This window comes from Gavialis gangeticus, unplaced genomic scaffold (assembly GCF_001723915.1).
Source record: "Gavialis gangeticus isolate Ggan-Ray unplaced genomic scaffold, GavGan_comp1, whole genome shotgun sequence".
NCBI lineage: Eukaryota > Metazoa > Chordata > Crocodylia > Gavialidae > Gavialis > Gavialis gangeticus.
In genome coordinates, this window is record NW_017729022.1 from 14,026,020 (window position 1) to 14,041,069 (window position 15,050).

Consider the following 15,050-nt stretch of genomic DNA (forward strand, 5'->3'; position numbering starts at 1 on the left):
CTACCTGGCTGCACTCATTTGAGTCCAGCCTTTTCTCCTGCCCAGGCGGGGGGTCGGACTTGAAGATCTACAAGGTCCCTTCCGACCCTACTTCTATGATTCTATGATTCTGGTCCACTTTTGGGTCTTCTGGGAGCACGTGGGCCCCCTCCCATGCCCCCGCAGCTTGGTGATCAGCTGTGAGGGGACCCTGGTTGCCCCCCGAAACCCAGGAGGCACCAGTTGCTGAGCTGGGAGGGTGCAGGGGGGGCCCCTAGTGCACTCCCTGGCAGACCTGGAAGTGCTTTTGGTTCACTTCCAAGTCTGCTGCTGAGCACTCTGGGGAACCTCCCGTGCTTCTGTGGGACACTCCATGCGCCCCAGCATCGCAGCATTCACAAGCCCCCTGGTACCTTGAGGTATGTAGAAAAAACATTTAAAGCTGTGTCTATGTCCAAATTACCAAATCTTTCCAAATCTCTCTGAATCAGTTTGGAGGGTTCTGATTCGATTAAGAGAGATTAAAGGGCCCTCTGATTCGATTCAGATTTGGAGATTCATTCACCGAATCAGGCCAAATCTTCACTGAATCGAATCACAGACCAAAGCTTTGCACAGGCCTACTGTTCAGCCTCAGTTACTGCCCCCTCTCCTACCTACTCTCTCTTGACTACCTTTGGTCTCACCATGACAACGTTAGACAAGTCACCTGGTGAACACTTTCTTCATCTCCCCATGATATTCGGTTTCCTTCCACACCACAAGTTGCTTTGCCCCTGGCTCTACATTCCTCATGTCAAAGGCTCCCAAGGCTGCAGCAGAGGTCATTCCCACCCATATTTCCTACATCCTATTCCAGTAAAAAGACACCTAGGAAACCTCTCTTAGCCAGGCCCAATGCTGAAGGGTGGGGAGGAGAGAAATGCCGGCAGCAATGTGGTTCAAGGGGATTTGCTTGCTCCTCCTTCCTGATTCCTGAACCCATGAGACGTGTAGGAGCAAAACACGAAAAATGCCAGCTTCTTCTGAGGCCATCTTGGCAGTGAGAGGGAGACTTCTTACCTGAGGAATGGTTCCTTCTCAGTCTTGTTCTACCCACCTCCTGCCATGCTGACACCTGGAGCCAGGTTGTGGGCTGAAGTCCTAACTAAGCTGTTGCCCTGTCCAGTGACATATTAAGTAGTGGTTGCTGCAAGTGAAGTGTTTGGCTTGTTTTATGTGTTCCCATCCAAGGAAAAAATCTTTTGAGATATAATGATATTAAATGATCTGAACTATTATTAGACAACCTGACTAGGAAAAGTAGCAACAAATACTCAAGGCTAATAAAATCAGAATAAACATCTTAAAAGTTGTATTTTGCAATATGCCATGAACTAGGGAACGTACTGTATGAAACTACTTAGCACATCTACAAAAAAATTAATATCTTGAACTTCAATTTTCTTTCTCCCATCGTAAATCAGACATCATGGAAAGGTGAACATATCTTAAATGTTGCCAATATGGTGGTCTTGTATAAAACTGAATTTAATTCTGTATTTTTATGAGTGATCTGCTACTTTATTTAGGGTAATGTTCTAGCTGCAGTGATGCAGATCATGTTATTTTGGCTTTGGCTTGCAATTCAAATACAACTTAATCCTAAAATGAAAACTCACAGCCTTTTATGATATTAATGATTCAAAGCAATATCTCTGATGCATAAGAGAAATCCTGGGAATTAAATTAAAAGTCCAAAATTACTGACCAAATAGAATTTTAAGAAAAGCACAGTACATTTACTTGGCTGCTTTCTGGATGGAACAAAATATGATCGATACACTATTATGGTTTATAGTAATTAAAGTTTTATGTTATTTAAATGATCCACTAACATCAAACTGGTAGAACATAGGGTGCAAATCTTCTATCATATTAAACAATTTTGTCTCAGCATTTTACAGTGTGCACAAACTTTGGAAGCAAGAAAATACTGATTAACACAGGCTTATCTGCAGTGCTTTAATATAGGGCTTGGAGTGTTGGTTGTAGCCATGTTGGGCGAAGGACATAGGCAGACAAGGTTCTTTGGATAAATGTGATATCTTTTATTAGACCAACTAAATAGTTCGAAAAATTGTTCTTTGCAAGCTTTCAGGTGCAAACATCCTTCTGTAGACTCTCCCTCTGTCCGAAGAAGCCTTGCAAGTGCCCAAAAGCTTGCAAAGAACATTTTTTTCAACTATTTAGTCGGTCTACTAAAAGATATCACATCTACCCAAACAGCCTTGTCTGCCTTACTATAGGGCTGTGTGAATAACTTTTTTGGTTTGAGGGCTGAATAGGGAGAGATGAGAAATACAGAGCAACTATGTTTTTTGGGATGCATAATTCAAGTTCTGTGAACCTAACCTCCAAAATGGAGACAAACATTTAACTTTCATACTCAGAGTCTGGCTCACATACACTTGTTTAATGCCAGAATCAAAGGAAAAAACACCACCTTTCTCTCTTTCTTTTGCTCATGACTATAGCGAATTTAGATACCAGAAATGTGTTGTTAAATAATTCAGTTTTCAGCAACTTACAATGCTGCTATTCTTTACCAATTTGTTTCACCATGGAATTGAATCCTGTGTAACTGAAGACATTTCTGCCTTTATATCTGCAGGTCCATTAACTGAGGGCAATTACTCTGCAAAGAGGTGACAATTCTTTTATGGGAGTTATTGAATTGTAGCGTGTAAACAGTGCATCGATTATGAAAGGTCAGCAAAAGAACACAACACACCTCCTTCACCCCCGCCCTCCTTCACTCTGTCCCTAGGAGGAGAGAGTAACATTAATTCTTGGAGGGTTTTTTAAAGATAATGAATACGTGGTTGTGCCTGCCATAGATTCTTTAGGTAGGTCTGGAATTCTGAGATCAATTTTCTGTAGCATTTCAATTTCGGGGGGCGGGGGGGATTAATTCATGAAGTACTAATTGCTGGATCAGCTGAGCTGGGAAGGGGTCACTGAGATGTCTCTTTGGAATTTGTTGACCTTTAGAAGAATTCCCAACTAATTAGCAACCTCAAGCAATGATAGATTAGATAATGTTCAGTCAACTCACCCTCATTTTTTATTCAGCACAGAGGATTTCAGATTTGTTTAGAAGAATAACTTCTGCTCCTCAAGCACATATAGTATCAACTGGTTCTCTAAGGATTGGATTCAAGGTTTATTTTGATAAAACGATTAGTGTATGTCTTGACTCGGCTATATTTGGCCTAGATTTTGGTGTACTGCAAGCTGTTTGATCAAACTGCAACAATGACAACCACAAAAAGAGCAAAAAACTCTGTCCCAGCAAAGGGTTGGTGATAAATGAAAAGAGCGGGAGATTTGTTTTCTACCATTCACATCCTTAGTTTAAAAGTACAAGCTAAGATGAAATGTAAATGTTACTGTGCCTCTAAAAATGCAAAGACCAAAAAAAAGTGAAGATAATTTTTTTCTTTGGATCTTATCTTCCTATCTGTGATCCAGACCCAGTCTTGGTATATAACCCAAGCCATGCCGTATACAAGGGAGCTACAGTAGTTGTGGACCAACTGACTGGACTTCCGCTCCCGTTCCCTAGTCCCACCCTGAAATTGCATATGTATGGTCCCAACCCGGACGTTGGTACAGCTGTGTTATGCATATTCTGAGGTAGTTCCACCGCATTCATTCAGGGTTTTCTGCAGCCTTTACTTGAGCCAGAGATTTGCCCTTGAGCCATATGTTAGCTCCTTTTGTGTTTTGCAGAACAAAAAGCAGCCTAGCAATGTGTCTTTCTAACATGCATTTTAGAATGAAATCAAAATTCAGTCCCTAAATAGTAGCACCTTCTGTCAAATCTGCTCTCATATACAGGGACACAACTGTCGCTCAGTTCAATGAGAGATGTGCCTATGTCCCGGAGGGCAAACGTGACCCTTGGCAATTATTAGCAGACAAGAATAGGTATAGAAACAGTCTCTTTTTCAAGGACCTAACACACTTCTTAAAGAACATTGATTGCGGCTTTCCAGAAACTGTGGATAAAACAGTAAATCCCTTGAGTATCTATTATTTATGGGCAGGACCTTGAAAAGGAAAGAGATTTATTCAGTCTGAAAACCTTCATAGCTTTAATAGTCCACTGTAGAATATTTCACCACGCTTCTTTTTGTCTAAATATGTCTTCATTTTATTTGTATGCCTTGTGTTCCAAGTGCCTGTCATCCTGTGTACCTACCTTACTTATATACATGTATGTAAGAAAGAACACTGGGATACAAGTAACCACCTATCTGACTCGTGGTTGCCTGGCACTCTTGCACTTTATCCTCAGATATAAAATACTGCTTGCAAAATAGCATTTTTTGCAAGAAAACATTTTGCTTTGTGAAACCCCGGCATATGAAATTCCCTAGTAAAACTATAAACACTAGGAAGGGCTATAATAGAAATTTTGTGTTAAACCAAAATTCTAGTTCATTTTTGTAATAAAACCAAAATGGTTCATCATCTTATATTCTACCGATGTTACTAACTAAAGACAAAAAAATAAAAGATATTTAAAAGGACAACATATGTCCAGCCTTTGACTCCATGCTGGTCTAATTATTTAAAGGGATGCTGCATTTTTGGTATATTACATTTTTTTCTTACTTTTCAATGCTTGTAATAATTCCCTAAGACATGGATAATACAATCATAGGAAAGCAGACCTGAAAGGAACCTCATGAGGTCAGCTACCCCAGTCCTCTGTTCAAGGCAGGATCATCTCTAACTAAACTATCCCAGTCAAGTGTCCGTCCAACCTGATATTGAAAATTCCCAGGGAGGGAGATTCCACTTCTCTAAGTAGCTTGCTCCAAAGCTTGACCACCTCCTAAACTCTAACCTAAATTTCCTCTGCTGCAGCTTACGGTCATTGCTGTTAATCCTGTCCCCATACAGCCACAGAAAAATATCTATCTCCATCCTCTGTGTAATTGCCCTTCAGGTATCTGTAGACCCTTATCAAATCCCCTATTCCTCTCTTCTTCAGACTAAATTTTCCTAGCTCTTTCAGTCTTTTCTAATAAGTCATGTTTCCTGGGTCTAATAATTTTTTGTTGCTCTTAGATGGATTTCTATTCTGTCCACATCCTTCTTGAAGTGTGGGGCCCAAAACTAGACACAGTACTGCAGGTGATATCACATCAATGCTAAATACAATAAAAGAATCACATCCCTTATTTGCAAGTGACATTCCTGTTCATACAACCCAGAATATTGTTGACTCTTTTTTAGAAACTAGAGCACATTATTGGTTCATATTCAACTTAAGGTCCACTATAACCCAGCCAACTTTGTTCTCAACTTTGTCCCTGTTATTTGTATTCCTTGTGATCCAAGTGCCTATCACCCTGTGTACCCTATCCTCACTCCCTGATAGATATAGATAGCCTTGGTTAGGTACCTTTTGTGTTAATTGTCACAACAGCACAATTGGGAAAATAGTATTTTTTAACTTAAGTCCCTTCTGCTGAAGAGATGATTGCTTCTGCATCAACAGAAATAAGTACATTAGAAGAATAATTGTGCACTAACAGACTATTATTTATTATTACAAAAGTATCTGAATAAGTTGCAGTGTTGACAAAACAAAAAGCTGTTTACTCTATAGAGCATTCCCAATAAGTCAGAACAGTGTTATGGGGGTTTTAAAGTTGTGCCTAATCCATGCGACAATAACGAATCAACATGTAGGACCTGATCTTGAACATCTTTATGCATCTATTTAATGAAATGGCACTTATCCCCTGAGTGAAGTCACTTGCATGTACAGGCATTTGTCCGACCAGTTCCTGAAAGACTAACAAAGATGTGAAATGAAAGAACAAAGTTGTGCTGGGTAGAAACATCTATGGACAATCGTATTGACAAAGGAGTTATAAGCATCAATATTATATAAAAATACCATCCTGAACAGTGAAGGAGACTCGAAGTCAAAAAATATTATAAGGTAAGAGAAATATTTATTTAAATTTTGCACAAGAACGAGCTTATACTGAACAAATTCAATCAAGAAATAATAAGTGCAGTAAAACAAGGAAATATAGATGACTTTTCCCATCAGAAAACATTAAGTAGCCATGCCTGTGCATTACGGTTTTTTTTACAATAACTTGTATCTTTTTTTCTCAGTAGGTACTGTACATAACATATCTTAGCCAGCATATTCTTTGTTCCTGAAGACATCATCCTTTTACTCAACTTTATGTTAGATTCTGCAGTGAGCAATCAAACAAATCGTGCAGATTCAAATATTATTACGAAAAGGTCTCTGTGCCTATTGAAGTCTTGTATTTTCAAAGCTTCAGTAGGCTCAAAGGTTACTTCTAGTGGACTCTGTATTTTGACATCGTTATGTACAACGTTACAATGTGTCACTTTACTCTACCCTAATATTCTGCATAATGATGTCAGACACGCAAATAGGCAGGAGCTGAGTCTGACCTCAAGCATTTCTGAGCTTACATTTCTGAGCTTTTCTGAAGTCCTATACATTTCACTCTAACTCAGGTAATGGACAGCTCACTTCATTTATAACATTTCTGCACTTTTAAGATGGACAAAACTGATCAGATTTCAGTTTTGGCTTTATACAATTTTTGGTCTAAATGTCTCTTTTTGAAGGAAAATTCATTAACCAGAAACTGCTTTTGAAAAATGGTTGTTAGCTTCACAGTTCCTGAAGGCACTGTGGATCCACGGAGCAGCAAACATGACCATTCTAGAGAGGGGAAAGAGGGGAAAAAGATTGAAACACATTAATATTCTGTAAAGTTAATTTAAGAATGGAATTGACCACTTTTTATAAACGAATATATAATTTGATCAGATTTTAGCATCACTTTAGCCGCACCACTATATAAAAGAAATCTAATGGTTCCACTAAATGCTCAGTGTATTGTGTTCTATATCATAAAACCAAAAGAACAAAGAATTAAAAGAAAATGAAGTCAGTAAGAGATATGTAACTGACTGTATCAGCATTCGGGCTATTGTGCATATACAGCTGTCAGAGAGGACGGGGCTCTAGGAATTCTATTTAGATGAGACAGAAGGCACCATTACTTTTAATTCAGCACTGTATACCTCATGTTAATATATGCAAGCTGTAGCACAGTCAATGATTAATTTTTAAAGTTTTCACTGATCATTTAGCTGCTTTTATATAAATATGAACAATTCCTGGAACAGAAAAATGATTAAAGTATTTGTGAAAAGATAATATTTTCTGCATTTCTACCTCTTCTCTGTTCTGACTTTAACAACACAAACAAAACGTGCATGCTTCTTTTAAATTCTGTAGGTATCTTTAGTCAACTGAAGTTCCAGCCTGATTAAAGGCCAGTGGAAATCAGAATCATTCACACATTTCCCTGACTCTGTATGTGACAGGAGGCTAAACAATCCCAGTATTCTCCTTCTTCACTTGTGATTTGAAATGGTTTTGTGGCTAAGTCAGCTTTAGCTGATGCCTGGATTTCTGAATTCTTAAAGGATTTTGTGTAAACCTATTTTGCTATAGCTTGGTTAGAGAGGCTTATCCTGCAGCTTTGACCTTCCACATGATACACAGCAAGGAAAGAGTAGGGCTGAAGCAATACAAATGAGGTACATACTACTATGATATTAATAACTTGTGTTACTGTATTAACTATATAAATTGTGTTCTGGTATTAGTTTGATTTATTTGGATACAAATACAGTATGCTGCAAAAGATAGTGTTAGGAAACAAAATAAGTCCTTGCATATTAAGGAGTAAACTTATATACGCTCTGTATTAAGAACCTGTGTCTTTTTTACTTTGCAATATTCAAGAATTCTTGACATGAAAAAGCCAGGAGTACAGTGAGAATCTAATTTAAACAGGCACAATGCCCATCTGGGACTATCTGCACCTTGAAACTGTCCTAGGAGAAAAAAAAATCAGCCACTGAAAGATCCACCCTCCCCATCAGTGAGCTGGGACATACTATCAGGAGTTTCCTTTGGATTCCTAGACTTTGTTTATTCCATTTCCCTCCTGACTGGGTACATTGCTCTAAGTGGGTGTGAGTGGATCTGAATGTTTTCCCTCTACCTGGTATTGCACTCATGTTCTCTTGATAGAGAGAGCCTGAATGTAGTTCTCTGGGCATGCAGAACTACTGCATCGTGTTCATGGCCTTCAAATGTATTTTGACTTGAGTTATCAGGAGTCTACTGAGTTTGGTGTAGTATGTATATGACTTATATAGGCCCAAATAATGATTTTGGTTTACATGGCAGTAGCAAGGAGGGGAACTCTTAACTCTGTACAAACAGAATACAGTTCAGACAGACCAATCTTGGGATCAGTCAGGTCAGTACACAAGGGTAGGGTGATACAACTAAGCCAACATATGGATCTTGGTTGTATGTGTTCCCCAAACTGGAGCCTTAGTTCTTATTTTAGCTCTAGGGAAAGGACATGAGATGAGACCCAGAAACCATGGTATTATTCAGTAAGGGTTATGGATCTTCATTTGAATGGATGTTTTGCTGTCTCCTCCCTTTGTCCCTCAACCACTGTTGACCTGCTATTTGTCATTCTGCAAAAATACAGTTCACCTGCATTTTTAATGGAAATGTTTATTGTAACACCCCTATTTTTGAAAAGGCAGCAGAATTCAGATAAGCTTTTGGCTGTACGTCATTTTCCTTGAGAAGTTATACCCTTGTGACCCCAAGGAGTGTTGAATATTCAAGTTGTCATGCTGTCTTTTCTGTCAATTGTAAAGCAAGTAAGACATAGTGGGAGTTCCATTTTGTCATTATAAAGCTTAAAATATTTGATCATCACAATCCTCAAACAAAGAAATACTGTTTGGGGTAATTTGATGTTAACTCTCCAAACTACAATTCCTTTATGAAGTTACATCTTTGACCTTTGAAAATTGATACTGTAGGTATCCGCAAGGCAGCATGGAGTTGGTAAAAGTAAGTTGCCATCATAGTGAAAGTGAGAGACAAGTGGAAAGGACAAGTCTGCTAACTTATTCAGAGTTTGCAACAGGATGGGCTATGATGCTATTTCTGTGCTGCTGGTGCATTTAAGCCATCATTCTGGTTCCTGAAAAAACCACAACATTGACAGAAGAGGCTGAAGTTAATAAAGATGAATATTTTATATGGCAGCCTCTGCTGCTTTGAAAGTAAGTGCAGCAACTGACTTCCCACTGACTAGACTAAATGTATTAGTGCTAAATGTGTTAATATTTATGAACCATTGAAAAAACTAGCAAAGAGGCCTTTTGGCTTCATTTTATGTTCTTTACCTTGCATTGGCATAGGGTGCACTCTGTGCCGTGCTTAATCCAAGAAGATCCAGTGAAGCGAACCACATTTGTTTCATCCAGACAAGTTTTAGTGATGTCATTACGAATGGTGTCTGCCTGGCAAGGGTCAGTGACACAACGTGGGCAACACTCGCTCTCAGGGAGTACACTGAATTCACAGTCCACCTCTGGGCAAGTCAGTGGCCAACAGTCAACTTCACCTTGCTGTTAAAAAAACACATTTTAAGAACACAGAGATCACCAAGTATTCTATGTTGTTTTGACTTACTATTATGTGTTTCTATGTCTATGCATTATCTTTCTCAGCTGGCTGAAACTTCCATTTCTTTCAATTAAGAAGACATGCAAACATTTTTCATACTCATTTCCTGTTGACAGTACCAGAACTTGGTTACTTTATTTCTGTACTTGAAACCAAAAACATATTATATTTAAGTTAAATGTGTTTTAAAAATAGTTGCAGTTGTAGTCTGAGGGTTGGAGGTGTTGGTAAATGAGGTTCTTTCCCCTTTTTGTTCAGCTTCTTTTTGTATCCCTACTGTAGGATGGACAAAATTCACACCCTCTGGTGGATGTACAAGCCTAAGAGGCAGCACAACAAGTGCAATTTGACTGCCCAGGGGAGGCAATGCTACATGAGGAGACAGGTTGCCTAGACTGTCTGCTTTCTTAGTAGCTTGTTTGGGACAAGAAATAAAGATTGTCTTTCGATTTCAACTGCTCTTTCAATTTATACTAGTATAAATCCTTGCATTTCAAAAGAAGATAATCCTGACTTGCAAGAGGACAAATATGAGGATTAGGCTGCAAGTGTTTGGTATGACTGTTAGGTGCACTAGGGACCATGAAATCATGGACTATGAGGTACTGTTGATATACCTATGAATATTAACAACATTCATAGATCTACTTTACACCCTTTCCTCCTTTTGAGAGGTGCAGTGTTCATCTCCTCTCTGGTTTTTCTCATGCTGGGCTGTATTGGGTTCTGTTTTGTCACCCAATCTATTCACTGTCTGTGCGCCTGTTAGGGGAGTTAGCAAAGTGCTGTTACCCTGACTTTGAATAAGAAGCTCAACTGCATTAATGTCTAATCAAATATGGGGCCTGAATCAGAGCCTTCAGGAAGGCATTAAAGATAGGAACTGAAATGACAAACTCTGCCCTATCAACTCACTCACCTTTAGTTTTATTCTCTGCTCAGCTGCTATGTAAATGGGTGTTGTTATCTTCGCTGCTTGTGATCTTTTCCCACATGTCCTTGAGAAGAATGTTATTATGTCCCTTCCTTACAACCTCATCCTAATGATGTGGCTTTAGCCCTCTCCCGATTACATTAACTGCAAAGCACTTTGCAGTGAGCTACAACCTGGTGCCATTTGGAAATTTCCTCTGATGCAGAATGTGGCTATGTTAGGTTTTAAGAGAAACTCCACATTATATGAGAACTTTGTAATCTATATGCTTTCTGATTGGTTTCTAAATTCAATTCAAGTTACTGATTTTCTTTTATGAAGCCCTAACCTGTTTAGGTCTCTACACTAAAGATCTCATTTTGGTATAAAACTGCAGCAGATACAGTCAGCAAAGGCAATCAAGCTAACAGCAGCTCCACATTTAAAAGGGAAGAAGATGATGACAACATTTCTAGTAAATATCCCCAAATCTAGAACTTGCTGCTTTTTTTTGTTGAACTGAAGGACCAGATTAGCTGACTTTCAGAAGTTGATGCCCAAGCTGGCCTTGATGGTTTGAACTGAAACAAGTACTAACAAGTTGAATAAGAGATTTTTCTGTGGGGCTCAAAATTATTTTGTGGTTACCAATCCATTTTAGGATTTTGTGTAACAACCTTAACATGCCTAGAGTTAATGGTTGCTTGTTTAGTTAGAATTTATGTTGAGAAGCCAACATTTGGCCCTACAGAAGTAGCTCACGTACAAAAACCATGTATCATCCATTAAACAGTGGTGAGTTAAGTGGTCCCCAGAGCACAGAGCTGAGCAGGATCTTCTAAGATTTTGTTGAACAGGACTTTGTATTACTTTTCTCCATGGAGAAAGTATAATGTTGTTCTTTTTTATAAACTTCCCATCTGCCTCTGGTCTTTCTTGTTCTTATGAATCACATGATGCAGAGTATGAAAGCAAACAATGCCTAACCTTGCTGTTTTAATTGATATTTTTGGATTGAAAAAGAGTACAAAGAATAAACAAAAAAGTTATCACCTAAAACATCCGTCTGGTAGATGAAGAAACTGGCTACAATTACATAGAAGCATTTGAATAAAGGAGTCATCTATGTAAATCCCAAATAGCAGGGCTTCTTTTAACATTTAATGAAGCACATGGGGACCTAATTTACTGTATTCTAGCAAAGGTAAAGTTGAAACCTAAGAAAGTCTGCTGGTTTTCATGACTGTTAGCCCAAAGAAAACCATTAGATGAACCAGATTTATACCTAGATATGAAATTATTTGTTTTCATCTGGTGATTGTTTCTGTCCAGGAAGTTTATTATACAGCACTACATAGAAGTAGTACTGCCTCAGTGCATGAAATGTTTACCCTAGGGAAAAAATTCTTATACTTCGAAGGGACATGCTTTCAAGCTGATTTTAATATTTTAAAATCTTTCATCATATTAGAGGTAGTAAAGTGCAACTTGGTGAACAATTCACAAAGAATAAAGCACTCAGGAAATCTTGTCTTTTCTCCCGTTAGTGAAATATTCATAAACAGGTCAAGTTAACTGCTATTTAAAATACCTGAATGAACAAATTTCAGCCTATGGACTTCTCAGAAATTATTTACTATGATGTTAATTTAATAATTCAATATTCAGAATTTGCTCTTCAAACTGTGATCACCTAAATTACTTGCCATTGTTTAGGTTCCTTAACTGAAGGACCTCCAATATGCCAAAACAAACTTTCTTTGAGGATTAAACAAATTTCATTTTGTGATTAAATGAAACTTGGCCAAACTACCTGAAAACTTCAAGCCAAACCTTGATTACAGAAATATATGAACAAGGAAACAAGCAAATACATTCCAAGTGAACTTTTCTGGAGTCATGAAAATGTTTGAATTTTTTTTTTTGTTCCTTTCCACATTGATGCAATCAGAATACTTACCAAGCATCGGCATTGTTGACAGTTCTGCACCCATGTGTCTCCACTGTTGTATGAGAGCTCCCCACTTTGATGAAGACATTGACTGCTGAGCCTTGGGTCACATTCAGGACAGCAAAACAAGTCAACAGTAGGGTTCTCACAGTCACAAACCATCCGTCGGCACATCACGTATCCTCTCTGTTGTTACATAACACAGAAACACAAAACAACAACAGAAATTAGTATAACTCACAATAGTCACAGCACAAAAATTAGGCTTGATGGCCTAATTCTAGATCACATATTGATAATTCAAGAGTAATTTGGGGTAAAAAGCATTTTCCATTATATTAAAACTGGTTCATTAAGGGGTGAAAATTACAGTATAAAATGTGCAATTATCGTAAATTCATCTGCAGAGTAAATAAATCACTAAATGTTGTTAATTCCTCATGCACATGCTTCATAACACAGCAGTTCTTCAAACAAGTCTCTCCTGAGGTGATGAAATACGGTATTTTTTCTGAGAGCCAGATTTTAATGGATTTTACTAAGATTACACTATTTTTGTACAATGCTACTAAGTCTTGTTTGAAACTTCCATAGCAATCCATCTCTCTTATACTTATTATAAATTATTTAGATGAAGAACACTGCACCTATCTAAGGGCTAAATTAAACACTGGCGAAATCTTAGCTTCTATGAAATTATTCTTTTCATCAGCAGCATTTTCTGCATTAAGCATGAGTTTAGGAGACATGCCAACGAGTATTTAAGAAGGATAACCCATATTACGCAGAAGGGAGGGCACAAAAAGAAAATATTTTTTCTTCCCTTCCATTCTTATCAGTTCTCTGTATTTGATAACCCTGAGTCTTATCACATCCCCAAAATCTACACACACAAAAACACTTCTAGACATAAAATGACACCTCTCCAGGTGGAAAAAAAGTTGAGGTGGGCTATCCTTACTCTTAGTACTGTATACTTCTCTCAGGATTCACTACATTGCCAACTGTCTACGAGATTAATATCTATGCAGGCAGAATTGGGAAGCTCCATATTGGGCACAAGCATAACATACAGAAGCATACTGACCACAAATGGCCCTGTGGAAATCACCTTCCCTGTGATATCACCCTTATGGAGAAGGGGATCCAGGGCAATAGTAATTTCACTGGAATCCTGAAGTTTTCTTCCCCCTCAAACACACACCCTTCATTCCTATCACTAATTACAGCAGCACTGTAAGAATAGTTCATTTCCTTTACTGACCTGGCATGAACAGACAGAACACCTGTCATTCTCCAGCACCCAAATCTGTCCATTGTGCTTGATTTTGTCTTCGTGGATACAGTCTCCTGTGCAGTTCTTTCCATGAGGACATCGACAGTCATACCCACCATCCAAGTTAAAACAAACGGTGTCATTGGCACAGCTGTGCCTTCCAGTTCCGCATTCATCAATGTCTGTGAAAATATGCCACATAATGCTTTTAGACCCCATTCAATTAACAAAAACAGTCTTGCTACAGCCAATATAAATGATTCCCAGCCATTAATGCCTTCAGCTGAAAATAAACAGATCACTCTACTTAACAAGGAAAGCATCAGAGATAACTGAACTTGCTATCAAAACCTTTTCCTGACTCTGTCTAATGCTTCTGGGTTCTCTTATGCATGGGCAGAGAAGTTAACATGAAAGGTGATTCATGACCTATGAACTCACTTGGAGGGAAGTGTACTGTTGATAAAGGTGTACTATCCAGATTTTATTAATTATGCCTATTACAGAGACATGTATGGCCTTTGTGTCTAACACACAAAATAAAGAACATGATGAGTCTGTCTTGGGAATAAAACTAAACAGCTTTGAAACAATTCTGTTTCAAACCATTCAGGCTACTTTAGAGAAATATTCCACAAATTCACACACAAGACTTTTGCAAGGACAAACTAACAGAAACACTGCCTTATACTTCAATACGTTTTATCTTAATGTCTTCAGGTATCTGTCTCTCCTTTTGTTAAAAGAATCCCACCCCACCAATAATTTTCTAAGGGCATAAGATATGTAATATTACTTGATATAAATAACGTGTAAATGGTATTTAGAAATCAAAGGCCAGATTCTCTGTTGTGTAAAATACTGTAGCTCCATCAACTTTTATCATAAATTGTCATTACAATCTTCCTGCACATTATTAATTACAATCTGCATGAAAAATCTGGTATTTATGATACTAACTGTACAGGAGCCCTACAAAATAAAAAATAATTGACAGTCATTTCATATTCAGCCTCCAAGTTTTGCACAATACTCCATTCAAAGATGGAAATGAATCTTTCTCCAGATTGATCTTATATAAATCTAAACTTTAAAACAGAACAGCTCAATTAAAATTGCAGTTCAATGTGTAGCTGCGGGCAAAATAGTAAACAAGATATTAAGATGCATAAGAAATGGCATGGCGAGTAGAAGAGGAAAATATTTTGAAGTCATTATATAAATAGCTTTATCTAAAACATTGCATGCCGTAGTGGTCACTCCAGCTCCAACCCCCCCCCCCGCCCCCCGCCCCAAACCG

The 15,050-nt window shown here is 38.1% G+C and overlaps 1 protein-coding gene across 1 annotated transcript in view; it reads right to left on the reverse strand.

Annotated features, from left to right (window-relative positions):
* Nucleotides 1-5,974: 5,974 nt before the first annotated feature.
* Nucleotides 5,975-15,050, reverse strand: part of NELL2 (neural EGFL like 2) — a gene marked incomplete at its 5' end in the record, with an annotated part of 388,108 nt that continues 379,032 nt past the window's right edge. The window contains 4 exons of the mRNA XM_019515772.1: nucleotides 5,975-6,754; nucleotides 9,328-9,552; nucleotides 12,484-12,660; nucleotides 13,739-13,932. Of these exons, the coding sequence (XP_019371317.1) occupies nucleotides 6,704-6,754; nucleotides 9,328-9,552; nucleotides 12,484-12,660; nucleotides 13,739-13,932 (647 nt within the window). The remainder of the gene's footprint in view (nucleotides 6,755-9,327; nucleotides 9,553-12,483; nucleotides 12,661-13,738; nucleotides 13,933-15,050) is intronic.